General features: G+C 48.9%; 1 protein-coding gene across 1 annotated transcript in view; it reads right to left on the bottom strand.

Annotated features, from left to right (window-relative positions):
- The window catches only part of lrrc47 (leucine rich repeat containing 47), a 33,917-nt gene extending 23,693 nt beyond the window's left edge, over positions 1 to 10,224 (bottom strand). The window contains exons 1-2 of the mRNA XM_080215213.1: positions 9,605 to 10,224; positions 2,799 to 3,254 (exon numbers count right to left, since the gene is read on the bottom strand). Of these exons, the coding sequence (XP_080071339.1) occupies positions 2,799 to 3,254; positions 9,605 to 10,201 (1,053 nt within the window). The 5' untranslated portion in view covers positions 10,202 to 10,224. The remainder of the gene's footprint in view (positions 1 to 2,798; positions 3,255 to 9,604) is intronic.
- Positions 10,225 to 15,852: the final 5,628 nt, after the last annotated feature.

The raw sequence follows: 15,852 nt of genomic DNA, 5'->3' as shown, positions 1-15,852 counted from the left end.
CTAAACAAGCAATAGAGCAGATATAGTCTTAGAATCCCTATGGTGCAGGAGGCCATTTGGCCCATCGAGTTTGCACTGACTCTCTGACAGAGTACCTTACCCAGGCCCTCTCCCCTGCACATTTACCACGGCTAATCCATCTAACCTACGCATTTTGGGATACTAAGGGGTAATTTACCGTGGCCAATCCACCTTAATCCACACATTGTTGGACTGAGAAGGGAAACCGGAGCACCCAGAAGAAACTCACACAGGCACGAGGTGAATGTACAAATTCCACACAGACACCCAAGGTTGGAACTAAACCTGGATCCCTGACTGTGTGAGGCAGCAGCGGTAACCACTGTGCCACTGCGGAGGATGGAAGGGAAGAGAGATGAGCAGGCAAATAATTTCCCAAAAAGCCTGAAATTATTGAAAAGAAAATCAGAGATTAAAAGACATCAACTCCTAAGGAATTGTGTTAATCATTCAGGAGTAATTTCTTCTCCAGATATCTAAGATAGCGCTTGAGGAAACTGCATCCTTGGATTATTTTTCTCACCTGTGGTAGGTCACAGCAAGAACACCAACACTTCCTAATTGCTGCGACACAACAAGCGTTTTGATGAATTAACACATGTACCGGAAGATTGGAAAACGGCTAATGTTACGCCGTTGTTTAAGAAGGGTGGCAGGCAAAAGGCAGGAAATTATAGGCCGGTTAGTTTAACGGCTGTTGTAGGTAAAATGTTAGAATCCGTGATCAAGGAGAAAATAGCGAGGCATCTTGAGGAGAATTGTTTGATAGAGCAGACGCAGCACGGTTTCGTTAAGGGGAAGTCGTGTCTGACAAATTTATTGGAGTTCTAAGAGGATGTGTCTAGGGCGGTGGATAGAGGAGAGCCGGTGGATGTGGTCTTTCTTGATTTTCAGAAGGCGTTTGACAAGGTGCCTCACAAGAGGTTATTACAGAAGGTCAGGGGGCATGGAGTTGGGGGTAGGGTGTTAGCGTGGATAGGGGATTGGCTGTCAAATAGGAGGCAGAGAGTGGGGGTCAATGGGTGCTATTCGGATTGGCGGTTGGTGACTAGTGGAGTGCCTCAGGGGTCGGTGCTGGGGCCTCAGCTATTTACCATTTATATAGATGATCTGGAGGAGAGAACCGAGTGTATGGTGTTGAAATTTGCTGATGACACCAAGATTGGTGGAACGGCAAATTGTGCGGAAGTTGTGGAGAGTCTACAGAAGGATCTAGATAGGCTGGGCGAATGGGCCAGGAACTGGCAAATGGAATTTAATGTTGGCAAGTGTGAAGTTGTCCACTTTGGTAGGAATAATGATAGGAAGGACTATTACTTACATGGCGAAAAACTGCAGCATGCAACGGTGCAGAGGGACCTCGGGGTCCTTGTGCATGAGTCGCAAAAACCCAGCCTGCAGGTACAGCAGGTGGTCAGGAAGGCGAATGGGATGCTGGCCTTCATAGGGAGGGGGATTGAATATAAAAGTAGGGAGGTCTTGCTGTACCTGTACAGGGCATTGGTGAGGCCGCAGCTGGAGTACTGTGTGCAGTTTTGGTCGCCGTACTTACGCAAGGATATTTTGGCCTTGGAGGGAGTGCAGAGGAGGTTTACTAGGCTGATACCGGAGATGAGGGGGTTGAACTATGAGGAGAGGCTGAATAAACTAGGCTTGTGCTCGTTAGAGTTTAGAAGAATGAGGGGAGATCTCATTGAGACATATAAGATGATGAATGGGATGGATAGGATAGAGGTGGAGAGGCTCTTCCCGCTCAGAAAGGACAGTAGGACTAGAGGGCACAGCCTCAAGATAAAGGGGGGGGCGGTTTAGAACAGAGTTGAGGAGGAACTTCTTCACTCAAAGGGTGGTTGAAGTGGTGGAGGCTGCCTCGCTAAATATATTTAAGACGCGGGTTGATAGGTTTTTGATAGGCGAGGGGATTAAGGGTTATGGGGAGAGGGTGGGAATGTGGAACTGAGACACGACAGATCAGCCATGATCTTATTGAATGGCGGGGCAGGCTCGAAGGGCTAGATGGCCTACTCCTGCTCCTATTTCTTATGTTCTTAAACACCCAAATCATAATTTGGGAATTGACACGATAACAATAGGAGTATAATATAGTACCATCTGCTTCACAGGTTACATTGGCACAGGCAGAAGGGATTTTTTAGCATGTTAAGACTACACGCTGTACAACAAAGGACGGAAGTGGTTTTTCTTTTTTTTAAATTGTTCAGTTATAATTTGCTGTTCAGAGATTGACATTTGCAAATGTGAAAGTGTGACCGATCAAAAGTAGGTAAATAGATGGATGATTTAAATCTGGACAATGTCAATAATCTCAGGAGGCAAAGGCTCAGTGGCATTATTGCTAGACTATTAATCAAGAACTCGGCTAATTTGACCCGGGTTCAAATCTGGCCACAGCAGATGGTTGAATTTGAGTTTTTAAAAAAATGTGGTATTAAGGGTTTATTAATGATCACGAAACCATTGTTGATTGTTGGAAAAACCCATTGGAGTCAGTAATGTCCTTTAGGGAAGGAAATCTGCCACCCTTACCCGGCCAGGCCTACATGTGACTCCAGAACCAAAGCAACGTGGCTGACTCTCAACTGCCCTCTGAATTGGCCCAGCAAGCTGTTCAATTCAAGGGCAACTAGGGACGGGCAATATATGCTGGCCAGACAGTGATGCCCATGTCCCATGAATGAATTAAAAAAAGCAGCCTGTGCAAGGGAACCGAGCTCTGTTTTTGAAATTAAATTGACAGAAGGTGAATTTAAAATTACCTGAGCCACGAGAAATCGTTTCAATGCATTTCCTGATCTCAGGTTCATTCCTTCCACAATGCAACAGACAATATAAGGCCTCACATCCTTGACATTGGGAGTGACTTTCACGAGCACAGAGGAAGGACTTTCAGAAATGTGCAGCACTCGCACTACCAACTTGTTCAACTCCTCCTCCTCGTCCGATTCTTCTTCATCTTTCTTCAGGGCCTTCTTTTTCTTCCTCACTTTCTCCCTGCTCGCAGCTTTCTCTGCACTGTCCACTTTCCCTTTCCCCTTGCCCCGGCCCCCTGACTTCAGGTAGTCCAGGATGGATTTGGTCAGGCAGCCATTCACCATTTTTTCTAGTCGTTTATCTTTCAAATTATTTCCCTTGAAGTTTATTTCTTTCAGCTTGGGACAATCAGCAAGCTCACAAGGAATCTCTGAGAGCTTATTGTTGGAGAGATCCAAGGTCTGGAACAGAAAGGGAGAGAGAAATACTTGGTGATTCTTGCACAATGAGAAGATCTCTTTATCTGGTCAACACAATAGGATCATCTCAAGTGCAGCTGGTCACCAGCTGCATTTCTGTGACAGTAGCCTAGTGGATATACAAGTGAAAATGCTTTGCAAGGAATTGAATAGATTGAGAAAAAGTTTATTTATTAGTTGCAAATGTTGCTTACATTAACACTGCAATGAAGTTACCGTGAAATTTCCCTAATTGCCACCCTCCGGCACCTGGTCGAGTCGATGCACCTAACCAGCATATCTTTCAGGCTGTGGGAGGAAACCGGAGCACCCGGAGGAAATTCACACAGACACGGGGAGAATGTGCAGACTCTGCACAGACAGCGCCCCAAGCTGGGAACCGAACCTGGGTCCCTGGCGCTGTGAGGCAGCAGTGCTAACCACTGTGCCACTGACAAAGCGTGAACTTTTAATTCGAAACCTGAAATGTTGGCTCTATTCTCTTCCCATGGACGCTGTCAGACCTGCTGAGATTTTCTGTTTGTTTCAGGTTCCAGCATCTGCAGTAATTTGCTTTAATTAAGCCACTAATTAATTAAGTAATTCCCACACCCCAAAGATGTGCTATTAGGCTGATTGGAGGTAATAAATTGTCCCTAAATTAGTTTCCCTCAATGTGGAATGCCATAAACAATAGATAAGGGCCATGGGTGGAGGGGGGGACTGGTAATGTTAAAATGGCAGCGTGGGCTCGTTGGGCCGAAGACCCTGTTTCCCGGGCTGTTTTTGTTCTTTGTTCTAATTTGCTTTAGTCATTGGCCAGAATCTTCACAATCCCAACACAGCAGCTAGTAGAATTTAAATTCAACTAATTGATAAATCTTCACATGAAAGCTAGTCTCAGCAAAGGTGACGATGAAACCATCACCGGTTATTGTAAAAATGGTTGCAAAAATTAGAACGAACTCTGAGGCAGTGCTGGAGGATAGTTTGATTGAGGCATCCAAAAGGCAATTGGATTGCTATCTGAAATGAAAGAACGTGCGACGGGATAAGGCAAGGGAGTGGGAATGGATAGAACGCTCTTTCAGAGAGCCAGTACAGGCTTGATGGGCTGAATAGCCTCATTCTAAGCTGTGAAGATTCTGTGATTACATAAGAACATAAGAAATAGGAGCAGGAGTAGGCCATCTAGCCCTTCGAGCCTGCCCCGCCATTCAATAAGATCATGGCTGATCTGTCGTGTCTCAGTTCCACATTCCCGCCCTCTCCCCATAACCCTTAATCCCCTCTCTTATCAAAAACCCATCAACCTGCGTCTTAAAAATATTTAGCGAGGCAGCCTCCACCACTTCAACGGGCAGAGAATTCCAGAGATTCACCACCCTTTGAGTGAAGAAGTTCCTCCTCAACTCCGTTCTAAACCGCCCCCCCTTTATCTTGAGGCTGTGCCCCCTAGTCCTATTATCCTTTCTGAGCGGGAAGAGTCTCTCCACCTCTATCCTATCCATCCCATTCATCATCTTATACGTCTCAATGAGATCTCCCCTCATTCTTCTAAACTCTAATGAGTACAAGCCTAATTTATTCAGCCTCTCCTCATAGCTCAACCCCCTCAACTCCGGCATCAGCCTAGTAAACCTGTTTTTTAGGGAAGGAAATTTGCCATCCTCGTGTGTTCTGGCCAACATGTGACTGCAGATCACAGCAATGTGGTTGATCATAAAAAAACAAGAGCGATTGTAGGCCATTCGGCCCATCAATCCTACTCCACCAATCAGTAAGATCATAGCTGATTGGATTGTGACCATAACCCCATTTCCTGCCTGCACACCACCTCTCCTCCCTCTCAATCAAAAATCTGTCTAACTCACTGGGATATACCCACTGACAGAAAGAAGTCTCACAACACCAGCTTAAAGTCCAACAGGTTTGACTTTAAGCTGGTGTTGTGAGACTTCTTTCTATTTTTACCCCAGTCCAACGCCAGCATCTCCACATCATATACCCAATGACCCAGCCCCCACCGTTCTCTGCGAAAGTGAATTCCAAATGCAAACGGCCCTCGAGAACAAATTTCTCTTCACCTCCATCTTATTTTAAACTCTGCTTCCTAGTTCTATTTTGCTCCACAAATTAAAAATTCTCCCAGCCATCTACCCTTGGAAATAGGCAAGCGAGACTTGCCCCTAAACCCTAACACTCAGAGGCCAAGAGGATGTTCACCAGCACCTAGAATCATACAATTGTAGAATCCAACAGTGCAGGAGGCCATTTGGCCCATCGAGTCTACACCAACCACAATCCCACCTATCCCCATAACCTCATGCATTTACCCTAACTAGTCCCCTGACACTAAGGGACAATTTAGCATGGCCAATCCATCTAACCTGCACATTTTAGGCAGGAAATGCCTAAGAGGAAACCAGGGCACGCGGAGAAAACCCACGCAGACATGGGGAGAACGTGCAAGCTCCATGGATAAATGACCCAAGCTGGGAATCGAATCTGGGTCCCTGGCGCTGTGAGGCAGTAGCTTTAACTATTGTGCCACCCTGCTCAAGGACAACGAATGCTGGAATAAAACCTGTTCAATGGCAATAAATGCTGGAATAAAACAGAAAATGTTGGATAAACTCAGCAGGTCTGGCAGTGTCTGAAGTGACAAAGAGAATTAACGTTTCAAGTCCAACGTGGCTCTTCTTCAGAATAAAGTCCCACCTTGTCAGTGATGCTCACATCCCTTGAAAGAATAAAGAATATTGAAGGGGTCGATCACAGTTTTGGCTACCATATCATATAAAGTTTAAAAATTGTGTAATTATCATATACATAAAATTCTATAAAGGCTACAATGCAATTAAACTCTCAGAAAGCACATTTTTGGCCACATTTTAGCCGCCGCACTGTATATAATTATATACAAAATAATATAAAGATTATTTATGAATGTTATTAAACTTTAAGGAAGCACTGTGAGACCACAATGAGAGGATTGGTTACAGTTCTGGCTACCCAACTATATTGGATAAACTTTATAATGAAAATCTCCATCACAGTAGAAAGGTGAAGAGTTGAACATTGGGCCTGACATTTGGATTAGAGATAGGCCACTCAGCCCCTCGATCTTGCTACCCCATTCAATAACATCATGGTTGATTTCATTGTAACCTCGATCCCACATTCCTGCTGATCCCCAATAACCTTTCACCCCACCTCCCCCATGTCAATCCCAAATGTGTCTAGCTCAGTCTTTAAAATATCCAAAGACTCAGCTTCCACTGACATTTTAGGAAGAGAATTCCAGAGACTCAACTCAGAGAGAGAAACTCTGTCTTCATCTTGAGGGGAATTGCTTGATAGAGCAGACGCAGCACGGTTTCGTTAAGGGGAAGTCGTGTCTGACAAATTTACTGGAGTTCTATGAGGATGTGTCTAGGGCGGTGGATAGAGGAGAGCCAGTGGATGTGGTCTTTCTTGATTTTCAGAAGGCGTTTGACAAGGTACCTCACAAGAGGTTATTGCAGAAGGTCAGGGGACATGGAGTTGGGGGTAGGGTGTTAGCGTGGATAGAGGACTGGTTGTCAAATAGGAGGCAGAGAGTGGGGGTCAATGGGTGCTATTCGGATTGGCGGTTGGTGACTAGTGGAGTGCCCCAGGGGTCGGTGCTGGGGCCTCAGCTATTTACCATTTATATAGATGATCTGGAGGAGGGAACCGAGTGTATGGTGTCGAAATTTGCTGATGACACCAAGATTGGTGGAACGGCAAATTGCGCGGAGGGTGTGGAGAGTCTGCAGAAGGATCTAGATAGGCTGGGCGAATGGACCAGGAACTGGCAAATGGAATTTAATGTTGGCAAGTGCGAGGTGGTCCACTTTGGTAGGAATAATGGTAGGAAGGATTATTACTTACGTGGAGAAAAACTGCAGCAGGCGACAGTGCAGAGGGACCTCGGGGTCCTTGTGCATGAGTCGCAAAAACCCAGCCTGCAGGTGCAGCAGGTGGTCAGGAAGGCGAATGGGATGCTGGCCTTCATAGCGAGGGGGATTGAATATAAAAGTAGGGAGGTCTTGCTGCAGCTGTATAGGGCATTGGTGAGACCGCAGCTGGAGTACTGTGTGCAGTTTTGGGTGCCGTACTTACGCAAGGATATTTTGGCCTTGGAGGGAGTGCAGAGGAGATTTACTAGGCTGATGCCGGAGTTGAGGGGGTTGAGCTATGAGGAGAGGCTGAATAAACTAGGCTTGTGCTCGTTGGAGTTTAGAAGAATGAGGGGAGATCTCATTGAGACGTATAAGATGATGAATGGGATGGATAGGATAGAGGTGGAGAGGCTCTTCCCGCTCAGAAAGGACAGTAGGGCTAGGGGGCACAGCCTCAAGATAAAGGGGGGGTGGTTTAGAACAGAGTTGAGGAGGAACTTCTTCACTCAAAGGGTGGTGAATCTCTGGAATTCTCTGCCCGTTGAAGTGGTGGAGGCTACCTCGCTAAATATTTTTAAGATGCGGGTTGATGGGTTTTTGATAAGAGAGGGGATTAAGGGTTATGGGGAGAGGGCGGGAAAGTGGAACTGAACCACGACAGATCAGCCATGATCTTATTGAATGGCGGGGCAGGCTCGAAAGGCCAGATGGCCTACTCCTGCTCCTATTTCTTATGTTATGTTCAATGTGCAACCCCTTATTTTTATTTGTTTAATCAACCTTCTCTGAACTGTTAAATTTTCACCCGCCAGGCTGTATATCGAGCTGACTCTCACCCACTGGGCATCTGCAAGGACCTTCATACCTAGGGATCTCAGACTCACCCTAAGAGACCCTCAGACTCTCCCTCACCCACACCTGAGGGACCCTCAGGGAGGCTGACCCCCAAACCCTTAGAGACTCACCCTCAGGGTCTCTCACCCTCACTGTGCTGCTCTTCATCCTCAGGACCTTAGAATCCCCCTCACCCTCAGGAGGAGGCTGGCCCTCAACCTCAGACCCCTCTCAGGACTTCCCCTCACCCCTCAGGAATCTCACTGGGTGGACCTTTATCCTCTCAGACACCCCTTCCTCCTCAGTCCCTCACCTTGAGGAAACCTCTAGAGGCTCGCCCTCATCTCCCTTCAGACCTCTTCCCTTCCATCTTAGAGACCCTTACCCTCTCTCTCACCGTCAGGACCCTCACCTTGGGGGAACTTCAGGATATCCCCCTCGGCCCCTCACTCCCCCATCCCACCCCATCCCCTCAGCACCCCTCATCTTGAGAACGCCTCAGGAGGCTGACCCTCACCCTCAGATCTCCCTAAGTCTCGCAACCCCACCCCCCCCTCACGAGGATGACACCCCCACCAGCCCCTCAACCGCCCCAGTCCCCCCTCAGCCCCTCACCCAGATCCCCAACCCCACCTCAGCCCCTCACCCAGATCCCCAACCCCACCTCAGCCCCTCACCCTGAGGGCCCCTCAGGAGGCTGGCCCTCACTCTCTAGTCCCTCAGACCCTCATTCCCTTTCTCATCCTCAGGACCCCTCACCCTGAGGGAATCTCAGGCTGACCCTCTCCCTCCCCCCCCCTCCCCCTCCCCCCTCCCCCTCCCCCCTCCGTCAGGGACCCTCATCCTCAGGCCTTACTCCCCAGGACCCGCCATCCTGAGGGCACCTCAGGAGACTGACCCTCTCCCTCACCCCCCTCAGGGACCCTCTCCCTCAGACCCCCTCAGCCCCTCACCCCCCTCCACCCCATCCCCTCACCCCTATCCCCTCACCCCCCCTCCACCCCCATCCCCTCACCCCCCTCCACCCCCATCCCCTCACCCCCATCCCCTCACCCCCCTCCACCCCCATCCCCTCACCCCCATCCCCTCACCCCCCTCCACCCCCATCCCCTCACCCCCATCCCCTCACCCCCCTCCACCCCCATCCCCTCACCCCCCTCCACCCCCATCCCCTCACCCCCCTCCACCCCCATCCCCTCACCCCCATCCCCTCACCCCCCTCCACCCCCATCCCCTCACCCCCCTCCACCCCCATCCCCTCACCCCCCTCCACCCCCATCCCCTCACCCCCCTCCACCCCCATCCCCTCACCCCCCTCCACCCCCATCCCCTCACCCCCCTCCACCCCCATCCCCTCACCCCCCTCCACCCCCATCCCCTCACCCCCCTCCACCCCCATCCCCTCACCCCCCTCCACCCCCATCCCCTCACAACCTCTCACCCTGAGGGAACCTCAGGAGGCTAACCCTCACAGTCCAGTCCCTCAGACCCTCACTCCCTCTCTCACCCTCAGGACCCCTCGCCTTGAGGGAACCTCAGGAGGCTGACCCTCTCCTTCATCCCCTCAGGGACCCCCCCCCCCCTCTCACTCACCTTGAGGGCAGGTAGTTGGCTGACTTCAGGCGGGAGGAGGCTGATGAGGTTGTTGGAGGCGGTGATGAGGGCGAGGAGGCTGAGTTGGGGCTGGAAGAGCTCCGGCGGCAGTGCGGCCAGGCGGTTGCCGGACACATTGAGCTGGCTGAGGCGGAGGCAGCGGCCCAGGGCGGCGGGGAGGCTTTCCAGGAGGTTGCCGCTGACATTGAGGGCCTGGAGCTGGGGCAGGAGGCCGAGGGCGGGCGGCAGGGCGGACAGGCGGTTCCCGGACAGGTCGAGGGTGCGGAGCTGCTGCAGGCGGCCCAGCTCGGCGGGCAGGGCGGCCAGGCGGTTGTGGCGGAGCACCAGGCTGCGGAGCTGCTCTAGGCCGCACAGCTCGGGCGGCAGGAGGCTGAGGCCGGCGCCCAGCTCCAGGTGCTGCAGCAGCGGCAGGCGCCAGAGCGCGGGGTCCAGGCCTCCGTCCCGCACCCGGGCCTCCAGCTCCGGGCCCCGCAGCACCAGCTCCCGCCGCCGCTCCGCCGCCGCCAGCCGCACCTCAGGCCACCGCGGGCCCGCCACCGGCTCCGGGAGAGGCCCCGGCACCGCCCCGGCCGCCATCGCGGAGAGAGAGAGAGAGAGAGGGAGAGAGGGAGGGCCGCCCCCGGGGGAGGGGGAGAGAGACCGGGAAAACCCCCTGAACACCGGGAATAAACCCGGGAAAACCCCCTGAACACCGGGAATGATCCAAAACCCGGGAATAACCCCCTAAACCCGGGAAAACCCCCCAAAACCCAAGAATAACCCGGGAAAACTCCAGAAATCCTGGAATAAAACCAGGAATAACCTGGGAAAACCCCTGAAAACCGGGAATAAACCCGGGAAAACCCCTTGAAAACCGTGAATTAACCCCCAAAACCCAAGAATAACCTGGGAATAATCTGGGAAAACTCCAGAAATCCACCAGAAACCCGGGAATAAAACCTGGGATAACCCTGGAAAAACCTCTGAAAAGCGGGAATAAACCCACAAACCCAGGAATAAACTCCCAAATCCCTGGAAAACTCCCTGAAAAACCCGAATAAACTCCATAACCCAGAATGAACCCCCAGATTCCAGGAATAACCTGGGAGTAAACCCCAAAACTTGGGAATAAACCCCCCCCAAACCCAAGAGTAAACCCCCAAAACCCAGGACTAAACCCCAAAACCTGGGAAAATTCCCTGAAAAATCAGGAATAAATCCCATAATCCAGGAATAAACCTCCAAATTCCAGGAATAACCCGGGAAAAAAATCCCAAAACGCAGGAATAAATGCCCCAAATCCCGGGAATCCCCAGAAACAGGGAATAACCCCCCAAAACCCTGGAATAAACCCTGAAAACATGGGAATAAAACCCAAAACCCAGGAATAAACCCCGAAATCCTGGGAAAGCTCCCTGAAAAACCAGGAATAAACCCCAAAAATCTGGGAACAGGCCTTTCAGCCCAATCAGTCCATGCCAACCATGATACCCTCCAGTTGCCCACGTTTGGCTCATAGTCCTCTAATCCTTTCTATTCCATGTACTTATGGGTAAATATGTGGGGATATGGGGGTAGGGTCTGGGTAGGATTGTGGTTGGTGCAGACTCAATGGGCCAGATGGCCTCTTTCTGCACTGTAGGGTTTCAATGATTTCTATGATTCTCTGTCCATTGACAGGTCCTTGGTGAATATTTTCAAAAGCAAAGTGAGGTGATATTTTATCAATGGGCAGGGTGAAGAGCAGGCCGTGAGTCCTCTTCAGCTGGCCTCATGCTATTGGAGTTAATCCCATCCACACACTAGCTGTCCAGCTTGTTGAGTGCTGTCCTCGTTACTGTGACAGTAATGATATGGCCAAGTGTGGTATTTTCTTTTTTCACTAGATGTCAGTAGAGAAATGGAAACCACAGTTCTGTTTCAGTGAGATGGTGTGAGTCTGTGTCACTGAGCAACAGTGCGATTGGATTTTTCTGCAAACTTTCGTAGGCTATCGCTTGAGGTAATGCAACATTCTGATCATCATTCCATTAAACCCAGCCCTGGTGCATGGTGACACGGTGGTTAGCACTGCTGCCTCACAGCGCCAGGGACCTGGGTTCAATTCCTGGCTTGGGTCACTGTCTGTGTGGAGTCTGCATGTTCTCCCTGTGCCTGCGTGGGTTTCCTCTGGGTGCTCCTCCCACACTCCAAGGAGATGATTGGCCATGTAAATTTGCCTGTTAGTGTCCCAGGATATATAGGTCAGGATGATTAGTGGGGCAATTACATGGGATTGGGCCTGGCTGCCGTGCTTTGAGAGTCGGTACAGACCCAATGGGCCAAATGGCCTCGTTCTGCACTGTAGGGATTTTATATGTGCATACGTTGGTGTAGGTGGCAGGACAGGTTAAGATGGGATCCTGAGCTTTATAAGTTGAGGTATGGAAGAAATAAGGCAAGGAGATTTTTGTAAAACTGAATAAAACACTAGTTCAGCCTCAACTGGAGTATTGTGTCCAGTTCTGGGTGTCACTCCTTAGGAAAGATGTGAAGGCTTTAGACAGAGTGCAAAAAAGGACAGCACAGTAGTACAGAGGTTAGCACTGCTGCCTCACAGCGCCAGGGACCCAGGTTCGATTCCCAGCTTGGGTCATTGTCTGTGTGGACATTCTCCTCATGTCTGCGTGGGTTTCCTCCATGTGCTCTAGTTTCTTATCTCAGTCCAAAGATGTGCGGGTTAGGTGGATTGTGCATGCTAAATTTCCCCTTGGTGTCAGAGGGACTGGCTTGGGTAAATGTGTGCGGTAATGGGGATAGGGCCTGGGTGGGATTGTGGTTGGTGCAGATTCGATGGGCTGAACGGCCTCCTTCTGCACTGTAGGACTCTATGATCTAAAAGGTTTACAAGAATTATTCTAGGGATGAGGAACTTTAGCAATGTGGATAGATTGCAGAAACTGAGCTGTTTTTCTTCGTGAAAGTTGAGAGATTTGATCGAGGTGTTCAAATTCACAAGGGGTCTGGACAGAGCAGAGAGTGAGAAACTGTTCTCAGTGATTTGAGGCGATTGGCAAACAAATCAGATAGCTACGTGAGGAAAACTCTTTCTTTGCTGTGAATGATTTAAGATCTGGAAAGTTCGGCCCGAGATGTGATGGGGACAGGTTTGATCGAGGCCTTCAGAGGAGCTATTATCTGAAGAGAAAAGATTTGCAGGGCTGGGAAGGTGGGGGAGTGGCATTGGGAGAGTTACTCTTGCAGTGAGCTAGCTAAAGATGGGCCAAATGGCCTCCTTCTAACAGAAGTCTGAAGACCAACTACAGTCACCTCAATTACTAAAGGAGGCTTCATTACAGTAAGCCAAATATTTTCTATAATTTGGGGCCAGGAGCTCAAAACATGATTGTGTCAAATTTTGAACTAAGACTCCAAACAGCATGGTTTGTGAGGCATGTTGATACTAATGGCTGTTTCCTCAATCCATCTGTCTGGCTGACATGTCAAAGGAGACCTGACTGGCAAGACTAATGAGTTTCATGTTAATTGGCAGTTGCTAGTGGACGAGTGTAGACATTACACTGACTGCTGAATGGACCCTGCTCAGCTAACCATGTCCAGCCTCTTGCGTATCGCAGTGCCGAGTTATTGCTATTGGAAACCTGTCTGCATTAACATCTCCTGTGTGCTTTGCCCTCAGAACACTCTGTACTGCTGCTTCTGATGTTTTGAATTAAACAGGAAGTTCTCTCGGTGTCCTAGCCAATTTACCCGCATGTGTTGGCACCAAAACAGACAGAATGGTCATTTAGCTCAGTGTGGGATATCAATGACATTGAACAATTGCTATTCTGTCAGCTTGATTCCATTGGTAGCATTGTCGCCTCTGAGGGAGAATGTGGCAGGTTTGGAGGCACACTCCCGACTCCACAATCTAATCTAGCTGTGGGTGAAATATCCGGTGAGTGGTGCCTTTTGACTGAACTACTTAACAGAGGGCTGATTCGCCCACTGAAATGGGCATGAACATGTATTTGACAGTTTCTGCAGAGGAGGGAGTCCTGAAATTGTCCTGAAAATTCCTCTCGTGGATGCTGTGAGAAACAGATTAGGAGATTATTTATCTTATTGCACGTAGTAAGTTTCTCAAATTAGGACATTCTGAAGATGTAATGATGTGTTAGATAAATCCCAAATATTTCTGTCTCACTGCCACACAGGCTTAAATGACATGATGCAGTGTGCTCTTTCTGGGACTGGTTTTAAAGTTTTTAGTTTCACAAGTAGGCTTACATTAACACTGCAATGAAGTTACTGTGAAAATCACCTAGTCACTACTCTCCAGCACCTGTTAGGGTACACTGAGGAAGAATTTAGCATGGCCAATGCACCTAACCAGCACGTCCTTCAGCCTGTGGGAGGAAACCAGAGCACCCGGAGGAAACCCACGCAGACATGGGGAGGGTATGTAGACTCTGCGTAGAAAGTGACTCATACCGGGAATCAAACCTGGGTCCCTGGCACTGTGAGGCAGCAGTGCTAGCTGGTGTGCTATGGTGCTGTTTTGATCAGTTTAACAGTGGACAGTGCATTTAGACAGAGCTATTTGGGGTGCATTTTTTAAAAAATAATTATGCCGTGAACATATAAATAATCACTTATAAATGTCAGTCATTGATATTAAAATTGTAGAAATTTAAAAAAAAAGTTCTACAGGGAGAAACATTTATCTTTAGCGCTTAAGTTCAAACTCAATCCACGAGTGATAGGGATATCCTAGGGTATTGCCTGCAAGTATGGTGTGCGAAATAAACTTAAATGTTCTGTAAGACTACACAAATAGCAGTGAGGTAGATACCAGATAATCTGTTTTAGTCATCCTAATTGAGGGATGATAGACACCAGCAACACTCCTGTGTTGTTCTTCAAGCAGTGTTGGGCTTGTTTGTATCTACCTAAGCAGGAGTTGGCGGTAGTGGCGTTTGGGGGGGAGGGGTTTGCCTCATCCGAATTATGGTATCTCCAATAGTGTGGCACTCTCTCTAAGTGTGAATCAGATGATGTGCTCTGCTATGCAGCTGTTTGAACCCCTTGTACCAAAGCGATTTTATCCAGTTAATGCTTGGGACATACTTGATCACTTAGAGTCATAGAGGTTTACAGCACGGAAACAGGCCCTTTGGCCCAACTTGGCCATGCCGTCCCTTTTGCCTGCATTTTGCCCATATCCCTCTATCCTCATCTTACCCATGTAACTACCTAAATGGATTTTAAAAGACAAAATTGTACCTGCCTCTACTACTGCCTCTGGCAGCTTATTCCAGACACTTACCACCTTCTGAGAAAAAAATTGCTTCTCTGGACACTTTTGTATCTCTTCTCTCTCATTTTAAACCTATGCTGTCTAGTTTTAGATGCCCCTACCTTCGGGAAAAAATATTGACTATCTAGCTGATCTGTGCCCCTCATTATTTTATAGACCTCTCCAAGATCACTCCTAAGCCTCCTACACTCCAGAGAAAAAAGTCCCAGTCTATCCAGCCTCTCCTTAACTCAATCCATCAAGTCCTAGAAGCATCCTAGTAAATCTTTTCTGCACTATTTATCACAGAAAGGTTATTGATGTGCTCTTTATGTCATAGCACCTACTGACTATCTAAACGTAGACTGGGGTTGAATAGAGGGTTGCTGGGAGACCACTGTTTACGATCCAGCTGAGAAATAATGGACTCAACGGACAAAGCCTCGCCAATGTCTTAACCTGAATTGAGCTCCTGATTGGTGCTCACTTACAACTTGTTTCCTGAAATATCCAGAAGGAAAAGTCAGTTCAGACCAGTATTAGACTAGTTCATGGGGGAAATTGCTGGGGACTGGTTTTGCTGAGGTTTCAGCTGGATTTTATTGGAACCCATTAGCACTCATACTTCTTAACCAACTTGGCCAACACCAGTGAATGCTTCTCTCCCCCCTCTCTGCTCATGTCCCGATCTCAACCCTGACTCTGTTATTCATTTTTATTCCATTAATCTTCAGGTCTAAGTTTATCCTTGCATCCACCAGATGATTTCCCTGGGATTGCAGATGTATTCCCCCCGCCCCCGGTCCCTCGCCATACAAAAATCAGATGGTGCCTTCACTCAAAAGTTGAGAGTCCTTGGAATTCTGTACTCGAGGGTTCTGGATGCTCCATCGTGGATATATACAAATCTTGGATAGTTAGACCTTTGATCGCTCAGTGAATTAAGAGATGTGGTAAGTGGGCAGGG

Source organism: Carcharhinus amblyrhynchos, chromosome 30 (assembly GCF_965287045.1).
Source record: "Carcharhinus amblyrhynchos chromosome 30, sCarAmb.v2.hapA, whole genome shotgun sequence".
NCBI classification, from domain to species: domain Eukaryota; kingdom Metazoa; phylum Chordata; class Chondrichthyes; order Carcharhiniformes; family Carcharhinidae; genus Carcharhinus; species Carcharhinus amblyrhynchos.
Note: the sequence above shows the minus strand (reverse complement) of the source record. Positions and strands in the feature narration are given on the sequence as shown.